The 15,401-nt window shown below is 45.7% G+C and overlaps 1 protein-coding gene across 1 annotated transcript in view; it reads right to left on the minus strand.

Moving 5' to 3' along the window:
* tmeff1a (transmembrane protein with EGF-like and two follistatin-like domains 1a) overlaps positions 1-15,401 on the minus strand; it is a 111,812-nt gene that overhangs the window by 43,387 nt on the left and 53,024 nt on the right. The window contains 2 exon segments of the mRNA XM_030075159.1: positions 5,123-5,252; positions 12,831-12,940. Coding sequence (XP_029931019.1) covers positions 5,123-5,252; positions 12,831-12,940 — 240 coding nt within the window.

Raw genomic sequence — 15,401 nt, forward strand, 5'->3', positions numbered from 1 at the left:
ACAGCCAGGATTAATGAAGAGACTCAGTACAAGCCTTTAGAGCCAGGAGCCTGGAGCAAACAGCCTTTTTCCGATGTTAAAACAGCCAAAGTGGACTTGGACCTGCCCTGACCTGCAGACCGGGAGCTCAGATCGTTAAAATAGAGCCCTTTGTCGAATCAGCTCTATTTATCTCCCCATCCTCGCTGTCACGCTCTACTTCAGCTGTCCACCGATGCCTGAAAAACAGGGACTATGTGGAGGTTAACAGCCACATTTCCCGCTGGCGCAGGATCAAATCCCAGCAGATCGTTCTCTGCTTCGATCCCAGACCTGCGACGTCCTGCCGCCTCCGTACGCTCTCCCTCCCCAGAGGGACCGAAGAGCTCTGCTGTCTGAAAAGAAGCCAAAACGCTACATTTTCCTGCAGCTCCGCTCCTTTTCGTCCACTCGGGGAAATAAACTCAGCCGGCGGCCCTGAGTATCCGCGGCGTGGCCTGGGCCCGCAGCCGCCAAACACTCCAATTACAGGAAGCATAAATCTGGTGGAGAGGAAATTGCAGAGAGGACAGGAGGGAGGCGAGGGCGAATCGCAGCGCTGTGCTCCCACATAACGGGTAATAAGAGCAGAGCGCTGGGCTGTGCCGCCTGGGAAATCAGGCCGCTGCCCCTGCAGATTGAGTTGACCGCTGCACCGCTGTGCCGCCGCTGTACGCTTCCCCGACTCTCCTCCTGAGAGCCGGAGCCCGGAGGAGCCCGGAGGAGCCCGGAGGGTCCTGAGGGCTAAATCGTCTTAGCCGGGCGGGGGGGCCTGAGTGTCATTGCCGTGGGCTTTGTTTCTTCCTGGGCGTCGGGCTGATTTCCGCCTCGGGGATCAGGCCGTTCAATCAGCAGGTTTCAAGGCTTAAATCTGCAGGAAATAAAGTCGATCTCATGCCGGTGTTTGTCAGAACAGAACAACATAATCGTGCCTTTGTCCTCCTCATCGCTCCACTGCTGCTCTTACACTCCTCTGCAGTTCATTTAGCTCTCCGCACATCTGTCTCTGACACCGGTGCCGCCGCAGGACTCACTGTATGCATCGCACTGCAAAATTCATACTCACTCACTCACTTTTGATACAGGCTACGTTGGTTTTGATTTTGATTTCAGTTCAGTTCAGTTCAGAATACTTTATTAGTCCCAAAGGGCCACTGATTTCTACAGCCTATCCCATTCATGTAGATAAATAAATAAATAAATAAGTACATTAGCAGCAGCAATCAGACGTCGACATACCAGATCAGCGGGTTAGAACATCAGAAATCAGACCTCAGTCTATAGAAAAAAAAGAATTTAGCAGCCTGACAGCAGAAGGAAGGAACGAATTCGCCTTGCAGTTTTTTTCCCGTGCGGACCTGTGACAGCGCCAACCTGAGGGCATGGCTGGAAATTCCCTGAAAACTACATGATCCGGCCGGTGAATTATTCCTCCTGATTTCTGGAGCGCAGGTCATTTCTTCGTCTCCTGTGATCCCTGAGCAGACCTTCACAGTGTCACTGAGGATTCACAGGAAATCCAGTGAACCAGCACACAAATGAAAAGGTTCAAAGGTTCAAAGGTTAACAGACTCTCAGTAAAAGTTTGATGAAGCGACATGAGATGCTCTTGGAGTTTATCTTCCTCAGCGAGTCAGTTCTTTGATGTGCCGTCGGTATTCTGCTCCTGAGTGCCTGTAGGTTTGTGTGATGTGCAGCTCTTCACCGTGTATGAGGGTGTGTGTGTGTGTGTGTTATCACTGAGCACCTGACCATAATCACCACTTTATTCTGAAGTGGCCAAATGAGCAAGGCAGCATTCCGGTTTGAGCTCTGTGGTTTTAACCCACAGCCTCCAGCCAATCAGAAATGAGCAAATCCGGCGTGGCCCTTTATTTCTCGACCAATCAGAATATTTCCAGGTGAGTTTGTTTGAATAACTTTATTGAAACGTCCACGGTGACGTTAGCAGCAGCTGCTGTCATGGTGTCACAGCAACAACGAAGGGGAAACTTAAAGTTAACGCACAAAATTAATTGAAATTATCCACGTGCTGTTAAGTTATTTAAAAATATATTAAAAAAAAAAAAACCCGTTAATATTAGTCATTTAGATGTTGGCTAAGTTTATCCTAATTAGCTGTGTTGTTGTTAATAAAGTTATTGAATATATAATGCTCCTGCAAAGCCCAAACAACCAGGTAAGACTCAACTCCTCCCAAAACCAACATGTTTGTTTGCTTGTTTGTTTGTTTGTTGTTGTTGTTGTTGTTTAAACTGAATCAAACTGAGGAGCCTCAAACTCATGTTCACAAGTCTTTTTTCATTTCCTTGTGAAAGCAGAAGCCGTGCGAACACTTCTCTCGACGTAAACAAACTCCTCTGCCGGCGCCGTGACATCACTCGAACGAGTACAGCTGTTGCCATGGCAACGGGGACCGGCCAGAAATGCTCTGATTTGCGGTGAACCAGCTCAGACCCACGCCGGCTCAACCCATTCAGTGATTGTATTGCATTATATACATTATTGTTGTAACTGGTCGAGAACAAAATTTCTGTTCCATTGTATTCTATTCTGTTCGCTGGACAACATGAGCACCAGGAGGTTTGGAAACTTGCAGGAAGGTTTTTGAAAGCTGCTCTGGTAAATTTTTCCATGATTGTGTTTTCCTGAGGTGGTGTTGGCTGGCCTGGACCCTCCAGCGGGTTGAAACAGCGCACATCACCGCTGAGCTGCTCGGTGACTTCGCTGCTGCCTCTGCTGCACACCTTATTAAAACTTAAATATCTTCAGTTTCACTCTCCCAGAAGAAACCTGGAAAAGACATCTGTCTCGACCGTGAGAGATGTGGGCGAGAGCTTTAGTTACAACAGAGATTTCTCCTCTCTTTCCACAGATATTTTAAACCTCAGAGCCCCGTATATTTCAGGTTTTATCTCAGGTAATCCCGGATTTTTGTTGTCTATTTGCATTTAATGTGGGAGTGAAACCTCTGATCAGAATGTTCCTCATGCACTCTCTCATGGGACGAACTGCTGATGGTAAGAGAAAATTAATCTAATATTTATTTCACTATGGACCCCTGGACCCCGTCGAGGAACCCTGAAGGCCTCGGACTCCCGGTTTAGAGGCACTCAGCTGTGGGTTTTAACACCTCTCATCCACAGCTCCTAATTAAAATTGATCTGGGGTTGATTAACCAGGCCTTTCCCAGAAATCAATCTGACCAATGATGCTTCAGAGAGAGAGAGTCCTAGAATAGCCCGGCCAATCAAGGACAACTGAGCAACCGGTCTGCATTCGGTGTTCAGTCGATAGATAATCACAATGGACCTTCAACGCCATAAAAAAGCTGTGGCACACTAAGTTTCAAAGGTATAATTAAAAAAATATTACTTAAGTATTTATGTTTTCACCCATCTGTCTGTGTGTTTCCTAGTAAGATCCACCATATGGACAAAAGTATTGGTCCACCTCCACCTTCCACCTGCAGGAGCTTCTCTGAGCAGCATCCTGAACCCAGAGGCTTTAATATGGAGTTGGTCCCTTTGCAGCAGAACAGCTTCCACTCTTCTGGGGAGTCTGTGGGAGTTTCTGCCCGTTCATCCAGAAGAGCCTTTGTGAGCTCAGACTCTGATGTTGAACCAGAGGGCCCGGCTCACAGTCTCTGTTCTAGTTGATCCCAAAGGTGTTGGATGGGGTTGAGGTCGGGGCTCTGCGCGGGCCGCTCAAGTTCTTCCACCCCAAACTCAGCCGGCCACGCCTTTATGGAGCTGCTCTGTGCACTGGGGCTCAGTCATGCTGGGACAGGAAAGGGCCTTCCTTCCCCAAACTGGTCCCACAGAGCTAGAAGAATTGTCCAAAATGTGTCGGTGAGCTGAAGCGTTCAGATTTCCCTTCAGTGGAGCTGAGGGGCCGAGGCCGAGCCCAGAAACACCAGCCCACAGCGTGATCCCTCCTCCAGGAAACTGCACAGTCGGCACAATGCGCTCAGGCAGGGAACGTTCTCCTGGTGTTCCCCAAACCCAGACTCGTCCATCAGACCGCCACATGGAGGAGCCTGATTGGTGGCTCCACAGAACACGTTTCCGCTGCTCCAGAGTCCGGCGGTGGCGTGCTTTACGCCGCTCCGTCCGCTGCTCAGCGTCGTGCTCGGTGATGTGAGGCTGGCGTGCGGCCGCTCGGCGTCGTGCTCGGTGATGTGAGGCTGGCGTGCGGCCGCTCGGCGTCGTGCTCGGTGATGTGAGGCTGGCGTGCGGCCGCTCGGCGTCGTGCTCGGTGATGTGAGGCTGGCGTGAAGCCATGAAGCTCCCGGCGCTCAGTTTCTGTGCTGATGTTGATGCCAGAGGAGGTTTGGAGCTCTGCAGGTACTGAGGCGGCAGAGCGTTGGACTCTTTTACGCACTATGAGCCTCGGCGCTCGGCGACCCGCTCTGTGACTTTACGTGGTGCCGCCCCCTGGTGGCCGAGTCGCTGTGGTTCCTAAACGCTTCCACTTTGCAATAATCCCACTTCCAGCTGATGGTGGAATATCTAGGAGGGAAGAAAGTTGAGCAGCTGACTTGTTGCAGCGGTGGCTTCCTGTTCCATCACTATTCCAGCAGCACCTGGAACTCAGTGAGCTCTTTAGAACCAGACGCTCTGTCACTGATGTTGGTAAAGGCAGACTGCATGGCTGCTGCTGGAGGTTACACACCTCCAGCGGTGGGGACGGGACTGAATGAAGCACCTGGATTCAGTGATTAAGAGGTGTGGCGCAATACTTTTGTCCATACGGTGTATCTGTAGAGTCCATTTTTGGCTGTAGAATTGATTGACATTAGTAACTCATGGGGAGGCTTTCAGGTAAATCCAAGTATCTGTAGCAAGTCTGACTTAAAGTTATATTTAAGTCAAAGACTGGGTCTGTTTTTATGCTTCTGTGCTGCTCCTGTATGATTGTTTGACAAAAAAGCAGCTCTAGAAAAAAGAAAGCTCTTGGAGGTACTGACACCAAAACCTGACATTTACCACTGACGTTTAAGACCACTGAAACATTTTCTGATATCCAGTGATTCTGAAATAAGCATTAAAGTGTTTCATGACCCAAAGGAAATATTTTGGCAACATTTTGTAAGTGAACTCACCGGCGGAGCACGGCCCGTCCGACACCCGGGAGATGAGTCTCTGCTGTTTGCAGGACGCCTGTCGCCTGTAGCACTCGTTCTGGTAGGTGTCCCCGTTGGAGCCGCACACAGGGATGTAGTTTTTGTGGCACTGGAAATCAAACACAGTGAAAAAGATAATTGTGTTTCAGCCAGGCAATGCAACCGGTCGAACACTGGACAAACGCCAGACCCACTTATAACACCCAGAGCGCACGGGACGGACCGTGAGCCAAGTTTGGGTGACCAGGGAACTGCTGAGCCATTTGTTCTGTTGTCGCCCAACTACTTTGAAGAAAACTTTTTTTTGTTGGTTTGACGAAAGCAATCATAACTGCAGCGTAAAAGCCTCAATGCCCTTGACAACGTTCTTTACTCTGATGATGGAACTTATACTGGTCTTTTATGAAATATCGGACGTCAGTGTCTGTGTCATCCACAACGTTTTAGCTTCCGTGACAGTCTGAATGTTTCAGAGGCTTTTTCCCACTTTGCCAGGACGGAAACTTTCAACTTTTTAAAATTTAAATATACTGAACATTGGCACATCGGCAGTTATCGGTTGCTCCAAAACCAAAATATCAGCAACCCACATGGATCAAATGTTACTTCAGTGCTGCTGGAAGAACTCAGCATCTCGAACCATCACCGCATCGCTGCTGCTTTCATGACGGCAGTAAAGAACAGCCAACACTCTTTCTTCCCAGTAATAACAAGCTCATCTTATTTGTTTGGCCAAAATCTCACATAATTTGTGTTGTTATAAGGAGGAGAATGTTCTTTTCCAAGGGTAACGGGATAATTTTCTCAAGATGTCGAGATAATGAAACTGTTTTCCTGAGGTAACATAATTGTACAGCGTCATCGTTCTGTGTGGAAATCAAATGTAGAAACAGGCTTGCTTGCGTGAGCTATTTGAGGGCTTCAGTCGGTCCATGCAACAGGTCACGTTTGATGGAAATACTGAGACACGAAAGACACGTTTCATTCGTTACCTCAGGCGACAGTGTTTTGTTTTCTTGACATCTCGGGTTAATTATGTCATTGTCTTAGGGAAACGACATTTATTGTTATCTCGAGCTGTGAGGAAAATTATCCTGTTATCTCAGAAAAACAAGATTTATTATCTTGTAAAAATATGACAATGCAAGGGAAAAAATGAATTGTTATCACAGGAAAACAGAATAAATAACGAGTGTGTCTGAGGGCTGCACGGCGAAGCCACTTCGACAGAGCCAGGCTTTCTCTGTTCGACAAAACCTGAAGCAACGATTAGAGATCACTACAATCCGGACGGTGGTGATCAAGTCGCTTTGTGAAGCTCGGCTCTCTTCACCTTCACATTAAAAGGCATGGTGTTTGGTCATGTGACTCTTCTCCTTCACAAAATGGAACCAACTGTCTTTATAGAGAGCTAGACAAAAAATTATTACTGTTCAGGGCTCGAGATACTTTTTTTCTGTTTTCTGCAAAATTGCAAGTTGTCAACTGGAATGTCAAACACCGGGCCGGTGGCTGGGGACCACTGCTCTAAATAAACACCCTGATACTCTGAAAATAATATTGGTCTGCTACTGACTGGATCAACATGATATGTTAACTGAAGTTAGTCTGTATGCACAGGGCTTTATTGGGCTTTATTGCTCACCCTTTGAAACAAAGACTTGAGAGTTGCATTATCTTCTACATGTCACGTATCCACTGAGGATGAGGCGGGTAGTTCTGCTGTGGTTCCTTGGGCCCGGGACGGCCCCGCTGGTGGCTCTTGTGACGAAGCAGCCACTGAGTCCTCTTCCCGAGGAACCACGCCAGAACCATCGGACTCGTCCTCGGTGGAAACCTCCGGCGAGGACACAGCAGCCGTGGGTTCGTCGTCGGTACGAGTACGAGACAGAAAGGACAACATGGACGGCTGTTTGTGTTTGGCCTGTTGTTGTTTGCTGGAAAGATTTCCAGGCCTCACTGGCTTCTGGCTGCTGGCAATCTGGGACTTTATTTTCTAGCCGCGAGTTTCCGAAGGGCTCCGATGTTCGCCGACTTCAATGCATTTATGTTGAGTTTAGCGGCTTCTTCCATATTTGGCGTCTTCCGCACAAAATATTTTACGATTATTCCCAGATTTTAAGAAGACATCACACTGAAAACTGTTTATAACCATCATTATTCTTTATTCCACCTATTACAAGCCAGATTGGGTGGAAAAGGACAAAATTACCTGGATTTTATTGCCTGCAAAATTGCAAGTTGTTTTGATTTTTTTCTGCAATCTCAAAAATTGTTTTGCAAATTGCAGGTTGCAGGTGGGGATTTCGAGCCCTGCTGTTGCTGCAAATAAGTCCAGAGAAGAGCGTTGGCAGAAAACTGCAGGTCGTGTAAATTCTCAAATAACCTTCCAATTTATTTCTATTATTTCAACATTACACTCAAGAACTGCATCCTATAACGAAGGATACATGTAAATCACAGTAGTTTTTGTCAGTATCAAGTGAAATAAATTTAACTGATATAATATTAGGCCTCTGTGTGACAGACTTGGTGTTTTATTAGAGGTGACACTGGCAGCGTCAAATGAACTTGGCAGCAAATAAAGACCAAGCATAAAAATATCATTCAGAGTGGCATGTGTGCATGGTTTATTATTCTTGTATTCTGTGGATGATATTCAGTGTCAAATTTAAAGCCATAACTCTGAACATAACCTTGGTTGCATTATTTGTTACCATGGCGATGAGGCAAAACGAGCCGCCTTCGTGGCACCGCAGACTCTGGCTTTAGGCTCGGCACACCTCGTTAACCCGTTAATCTGGCTTCACAGTGCAGCGCTCAGGTCTTGAGGGGCTTCCATAAAGCGGCAGCCCACCGACACAAGCCGCCTGTCCGTCCAGGCTGTGCTGCTCGTGTTTCCACCGCAAACTAACCAGCCTCCTGTAAACACTTCAGTCTGAGTGCAGCGACCCCACCGGCCTGAACAGGGCTTGACCCAGATGAAGAATCTGAGAATCGGCTCATTGAGAGAATTACAGCCTATTAGAGGAGGCGGTGATTTATACCTGAGTGGGCAGAGCGAGGCCTGAACGCTGCTTATTCTGTGAGAGAGGAAACAAGAGCAGGCGCAGAAAGTTTGCAGAGGATTGTGGGATTTGCAGCGGGGTGTGCAGACTTTGCAAACATAGCAGCATAGTCCCGCTTTTCATTTTACTCCTCCGGATGAAATGCAGTTACAGTTAAAGGGATCGTTGGTATGTAGGGCAGTCTATTCATGAATACCTCAGTAATATTCCCCCAGTTAGCTAAATGCACCCAAACAAGGCCGAGCAGCAGCTTTACAAGGGTAATTTTCTGAAAATACAACACACAAGCGTGGCATGTTTGCTCATATTACTGAGTGTGACTCTGCTGTGGCCCTTTATATCTATATATTACATCCTAGGTTAATATACATTCACACTGTTTTTTTTTTTTCAGACTGGAGGGGAAGTGATGATTCCTTAAGAGGTCGGATCAAGTCGGTTAGTTCCTGAATCCCAGTACCGGGCATCAGGTTCTGCCACTTGGTTCTTGGTTTCGTGGTTTCATACTAACTCTCCTTATCTATACAATCATGTATATACTTCAATTCCATCTGTATATTTCATATTCATTACCATCTGTATATTTCACATCTCATATCTCTTTTTCTTAGGTTAGCCCTTATTGTATATTTTTAGTTTTAGCCTTTATAGTCTTTACTGTACATATTTAGCTTTTATTCTATTTTATTTAACTTTATTATATGTTTCTACTGTTGCTGCTGGAACACCAGAATTTCCCTGGTTGGGATCAATAAAGTATATCTATCTATCTATCTATTTATCACTTTATTGGATTTGATGAACGACCACAAACACGTTGGTTTAAGACACAACGTCAGGATGTTGAAAACCTTGAACTGGAAGTCTCATATTCTGTTGTCAGAGGTGCTTTGAGCAAAAATGTGCAGGACACTTGTAAAAGGTCTATCAAAGCTTGGATTTAAACTGTTGTATTGAGAGAAAGCTAATCAGGCAGCCATCGAAACATCAACAGGAGGCTAATAGTCATTCAGTCTCATCAGAATCACTGCACTGGTTTCCAACCACTTGTTTCAGGATTTTTTTCTGGGAACCAGAATAAATAAGGCAGAATAAGGCAGCTACTGTCAACTAACAACTACCCCTTTCATTAATAATTAATAATTAATAATCCCGGGATGTTACTTGGATACATTTCTAACACGGAATTGGTTTTTATTTCGCAGACAACCCCAGTAAGAGAAGAAAACCTGCTCCAATCAGATTCTCTCTCCCTCCAGGAAACTGTTTGTTTACTAAAACCCAAATCTGCCAAACCTTTCCTCTGTCCTGTGTGGGATGTGAGGTGTTTTTTTTTTTTTGTTGTTGTTGTTTTTTGAAAGCCGATCTAATCTCTCTCAAGGTGATAATTAGCTCTCGCTTGCACACTAAAATGAAGTCGGTGAGCGCTGAGAGGCCGTGTGAATCATTCTCCAGTTTCAGTTTCTCGATCGGTATGAAGGTTAGCGCAAAATAACTCGACTTTGCCGTCAGACATGCACCATCCATCGCGGCTGTCGAAGCCACGTATCACTGATAAGCGATCTATATTCCATTAGCCGTGCGCTCATTCATCATTGAGCGCGAGCAGCTGTCGGGAGGAACCACCTACAAGTGACCTCCGCGACCTCGGAGCGAACCCCGGCCCCGGGACAGACGGAGCGGACTTTCCTCTCTTTATCCAACAAGTGGGACCGAGATGTGACCCGGGCTCCTGCCACCTGTCTTTCATCTGATAATGGGAACAGATCGCAGGAGGAGGCGGAGGGGTGTTTGGCTTCCCCGTCCCGCCTCAGACATCACACTCTCTCTCTCTCTCTCAGCGGGATCCTGCCACCGTCGCACACACACCTGCCGCCCTTCTGCTGCAATTATACTCACATTAGAGAGAAATATGGCAGCCTTCGAAACCGCTCGCCTCGGAGAAGAAAAACAACTCGGAAGAAGAAGAAAAAAAAAAGAACAAACACGCTCATCAAAGGCCGCCAAGCGCGTAATTAATGATTTTTTTTTTTTTTTTTTTTTTTTTTGCTCTCAGTTGGAAAGCGGAGGCAGTGATATTCTACCAGACCGAGTGTGGAGAGGATCAAGCAGAGAGACAGAAATGAAGATGTCATACACATCGTGCATCTCAATGTCTCAAGAAGAAGCATCTGTTTGGCGCGATGAGACTGGGTGTCTTCACAACCAGAATCAGGAGTACTTCACTGATCCACGGGGGGAATTATTTTTGCTCTGAGGCACTGTGGCACAGACAGCGTTTGGGATTTTTAGTAGGGATGGGCGTATCGATCCTGTGGTATCGATATATCGATACTCACACGCTACTCATTTGGCATCAATTTCCTTAAACAAATATCGATACTAACAAATAAGAATTGGGGGTGCATGCATAACTTTCGGCTGTTTTAGATAGCTTCCTTCACTTACTGTGTGCCGACACACCCCTGAGCCTGGCGGTGCATTGAGCTGGCCCGTGTCACGTGATGGCCCGACAGCACAGCCAGCAAGAGTGGCTCGAATGCGGGAGCCAGAACACACAGAAAATAATGGCTGATCGGTCTTTTTTTTCTTTTTTTGACAAGAAAAGTGCAAGAAAACAACAATAACAGTGAAAATGTGCAAATTTTTGTTCATATTTAATTTATTTCATTCATATTTACGTTATTTATTTTAATTTTAGTTTTATTATGTATTGACCATAATAAATATGGTATAAATGGTCTGTATTTGTCATGTAATTTGTCTTAAATGTAATAATATTTTGAATGAAAAAAATTGCCAATAAGAAATTATCAGTATCGGTATCGGTATCGATGAAAATGCAAGAAAAAGTATTTGTATCGCATTGAATCCTAAAAGTGTGGTATCGCCCATCCCTAATTTTTAGCCTTGAGTTAAAAAGCTGCATAGAGAGCACACAAGTCACCAGCATAAGTTCAGCGTCTTTACTTTGTTGTGAGAAGGAAACGTAAGTACAGGCGGTTACAGGCTGTACATATCGATGGCAGTTTCTGAAATAAAGCACAAAGAAACCGTACATGAATAATCACAGCTCTTAAGTCTCTGTTTTTGCTTCTCAAAGTTTACGATTTTACTACTACAAGCTGTGATCACTGACTGTCAGTTACTGAAATAAAATGTACAGTTCTCATGCTGTGCAATGAAGATCAACATCGCCTCCAAATCAGCGATAAACACAAAGTTATCCTTCCTTTAAATGTCACACTTAGCTCCAAAAACCGTTCGCTGCGATACGATTGGCATGTACAACAGGAAGTTAGCGAGTTAAAACTTTTAAGAGCTTATTTTGTTTATAACAGCTCTGTAGAAAGTCCAAACCTTCCATCGTCTCTGACCACTGTGAGAATGTCTTGGACGTTGATAATGCGTGACTTACATTCACAACGAAGAATTCACAGCAGGCAGACACGTGAATGGCAGCGGTAAGGATCCAACCCATGAGCTTCCTCTTCACTACGTGCACTTGCTGTCTTTTTAAGGCAAATTACACATGGTTTACATCTGAAATTTGGATTTAGTAATATTTTAAGTGGTATTATGTCCGTTCAACACTCCAAGGCAACATATCTCAAAATCTGTTGTGCAGATCGCCATGAAAATTGGTGGCATGTTCATGCTCCTTCTGGTGAACTCATGACCTTTTCTCAGGATAAAAATGTCAAATTTATACACAACATATCACTTACTCTAATTAGTGGATTGTCATATTTCTTCAGTGTATTGATACTTCGTTCATAAAGGAAGATTTCTCTTGATTTTGATGATGCCGTATGGTAATGAGGTTGATTACTATGAAATTTGGAAAGCGTGCTCATGCTCCCCAGAGGATGAACCCTGCCAGTTCTGGTGACCTCATGACCTTTCCTCCAACCCCAGCCTCAGGCCAAACATTTGACTTGTACACAACATATCTGCAAATGTAATGGATGGATTGCCAAATAATCTGCTGAATGTACTAACGCTCCCCAGAGAGTGAACCCTGTTCAGGATGGTGTCAACGTCACCTTTTCTTTAGCATCAAAGAGTCAAATTTATACACAAGATGATGATGATGATGATGCTGATAAATAACTGCATGGATTTTTATGAAATTTGAAAAGCTCTTCCATGAATCCTGTCAATTTATAGCATCAAAACTCAAATTTCAACACAAAGAAGACACTAGATCTAATTAGGGGACTGCCATGATACTTGGTGAAGCACTGACACTCCACTGAGGAAGATCCCTCTTCATTTTGATGACCACAGAGTAGATCACTGGATGAAGTTCGATGAAATTTGAAAAGCTCATCCATGCTCCTCAGACAGTGAACCTTGTCAATTTTGGTCATCTTTCCTCTAGCGCCACCCTCAGATTGAAATGTACAAACGCCATCTCCCCCAACCTGCACCAAGCTCGTTTTCCTCGTCACCTTTGTTGCTAAGCGCCCATTTCATGTGGTGCACCTGTCAATCACCCAACGTGGCTGATGCTGATGTTATGTTCTCTTATATCCAGTGAGTCTGGATGAATAAAGGCTGAATTAAAACAAAATAAAACACCACAGGAGCCCCCACGCCCTCGTCTCTCGCCTCACCTGAAACTGGCAGACACATTTGAGCTGAGCTCCGTCGTCTCGGCAGACGCCTCCGAATCGGCAGGTGGAGTCGTCACAAACCCTCAGGTCGCTCTTCTTCTCTGACAGATCTGCAGCGACAGACACAAACAGGGCAGGAAGTGAGTTCAACAGGCTGACAGGAGGTAAATCAGCGAGAGTTAGAGCGATACCTGCTCTGAACACTGATCACACCTGCACTGGAAATAAAGAAAGGACAGTTTTATGAGTCGAAGAACAATAAAGCAGACAGATAGCAGCGCTGTCGGGAAAAATATGGACACATCTGCCAGCCGAGAGAAAATGTGAGAGATGATTGTTTGCTGCTCACGGCCGCTGCAAAAAATATCCAACTTCACCTTCAAAAACTGACTGACTATTCATTTTGTCCACTCTACCAACTGTTTTAGTATGAAACACTAATTTCATTTTTTAAAAAGCCGGTAAAATAATTAAAATGAATGGTGTTTTTGCTGCTTGTGCAGTTAGTGAATGTCTATAAGGTGCATATAATTTTTTTTTCTATGGAATTTGGTATTTACAAACTGCACTGCAACTCTCGGTCTTCACTGTAAACTAATGTGAATAAGAGCATCAGCTAAATGCCACATACTGGGACATTTGGCATTTTACAGTTTGTAACACAGATGACAGCCAGTGACTGAAGAGCCTCTGTTGTGAAAAATTAAATTCATGTTTGAAGAAGTTTAATGAAGACAGTTAAAACTGAGCTGTGTTTAAGTGGCTCCACTCGAACGCATCACATCAGGACTCGGTCCCGATTGGCTCCCTCACTAAAGAACCACTGAAATCCGTCCAATCAGGCCAGCTTGCAGGGTTTGAAGTTTGAGGTCTTCATGTCCATCCAGCTTGACTGGATCTGAAACAAAACTTTGGAAACTGAGTTGCACAGCCTGTTCGGAGCCCAGGCCTGGAACTCCTGTCCACGCAGCAGCGCTGTCACGACGTCCGCCGACCAAGAACCACGATTCTGCAGCCTGAGACCCTGCAGCCTGAGACCCTGCAGCCTGAGACTCTGCAGCCTGAGACCCTGCAGCCTGAGACCCTGCAGCCTGAGACTCTGCAGCCTGAGACTGTGCAGCCTGAGACTGTGCAGCCTGAGACCCTGCAGCCTGAGACTGTGCAGCCTGAGACTGTGCAGCCTGAGACCCTGCAGGCGAGGCTCTGCAGCCTGAGACCCTGCAGCCTGAGACCCTGCAGCCTCAGACTCTGCAGCCTGAGACTCTGCAGCCTGAGACTCTGCAGCCTGAGACCCTGCAGCCTGAGACTCTGCAGCCTGAGACTGTGCAGCCTGAGACCCTGCAGGCGAGGCTCTGCAGCCTGAGACTCTGCAGCCTGAGACCCTGCAGCCTCAGACTCTGCAGCCTCAGACTCTGCAGCCTGAGACTCTGCAGCCTGAGACTCTGCGGGCGAGGCTCTGCTGTAATGACAGACCTCAAACCTACAGACGACTTCAATTAGCCGCATTTCCATCCAGATAAAAGCTTGGGATTCCTGCCCATTCACGTCGAGAACAGTGCATGTGTACATGTGTGTGTGTGTGTGCATGTGTGTGTGTGTCACGGGCCACGGCTCGCTGGGCTTTGAGGAGCCATGTGATGGCCTGTAATTACACTTTGTGGACCTCCACTGCTCCTAAAAATGGACAAGCCGCAGCCCCACGGCTCTCTGGGGGCGAGCGCTCGCTTCACACACAACTGACAGTCAGTCAGTGAAGGGTCAGTACACAGTGCTGTCTGTTTTTAAAGAGGTGAAAGACTAAACCAGGTTACAAACAGGTTAAAACCAGGTTAACCAGGCTATCAAGCTTTTAAACACAGACTCTACTCATTTTAGATGAAACTGTTATATCTTAGAGGATTATCTATTTATTGGTCTTATTTTTTCATGGGATTTTATTTACTGGATTTTACGACTGATTCTATTGATTTTACTGAGCACTAATTTTACTATGTAATTGATTATTATGTGCCATGTGCTTTATTGTTTCCTTGGATCTGATTGTTGTATGGGAAGCATGTGGAAAAGCTGCAACTTAGTTGCCCTGTTGGGATAAATAAAGTTTCCTGAACTGAACTAAAACCGGGCTAAACCAGGCTAAAGCAGGTTAAAACCAGGCTAAACCAGGTTAAAACCAGTTAAAAACCAGGCTAAACCAGGTTAAAACCAGTTAAAAACCAGGCTAAACCAGGCTAAAGCAGGCTAAAGCAGGTTAAAACCAGGCTAAACCAGGTTAAAACCAGTTAAAAACCAGGCTAAACCAGGCTAAAGCAGGCTAAAGCAGGTTAAAACCAGGCTAAACCAGGTTAAAACCAGTTAAAAACCAGGCTAAACCAGGTTAAAACCAGGCTAAACCAGGTTAAAACCAGTTAAAAACCAGGCTAAAGCAGGCTAAAACCAGGCCGGCGAGCTGTGGATGATGCCGCGATGTCAGCAGGAATCTTAATTCATGCTGATTCAAATCAAATTTAAAAAATGCTTGTGTTCCTGGAGACCCCTGATGGCCTCCAGGCTCCTGTTTGGGAAGCGCCA

This window comes from Myripristis murdjan, chromosome 17 (genome assembly GCF_902150065.1).
Source record: "Myripristis murdjan chromosome 17, fMyrMur1.1, whole genome shotgun sequence".
In the NCBI taxonomy this organism is placed as follows: Eukaryota; Metazoa; Chordata; class Actinopteri; order Holocentriformes; family Holocentridae; genus Myripristis; species Myripristis murdjan.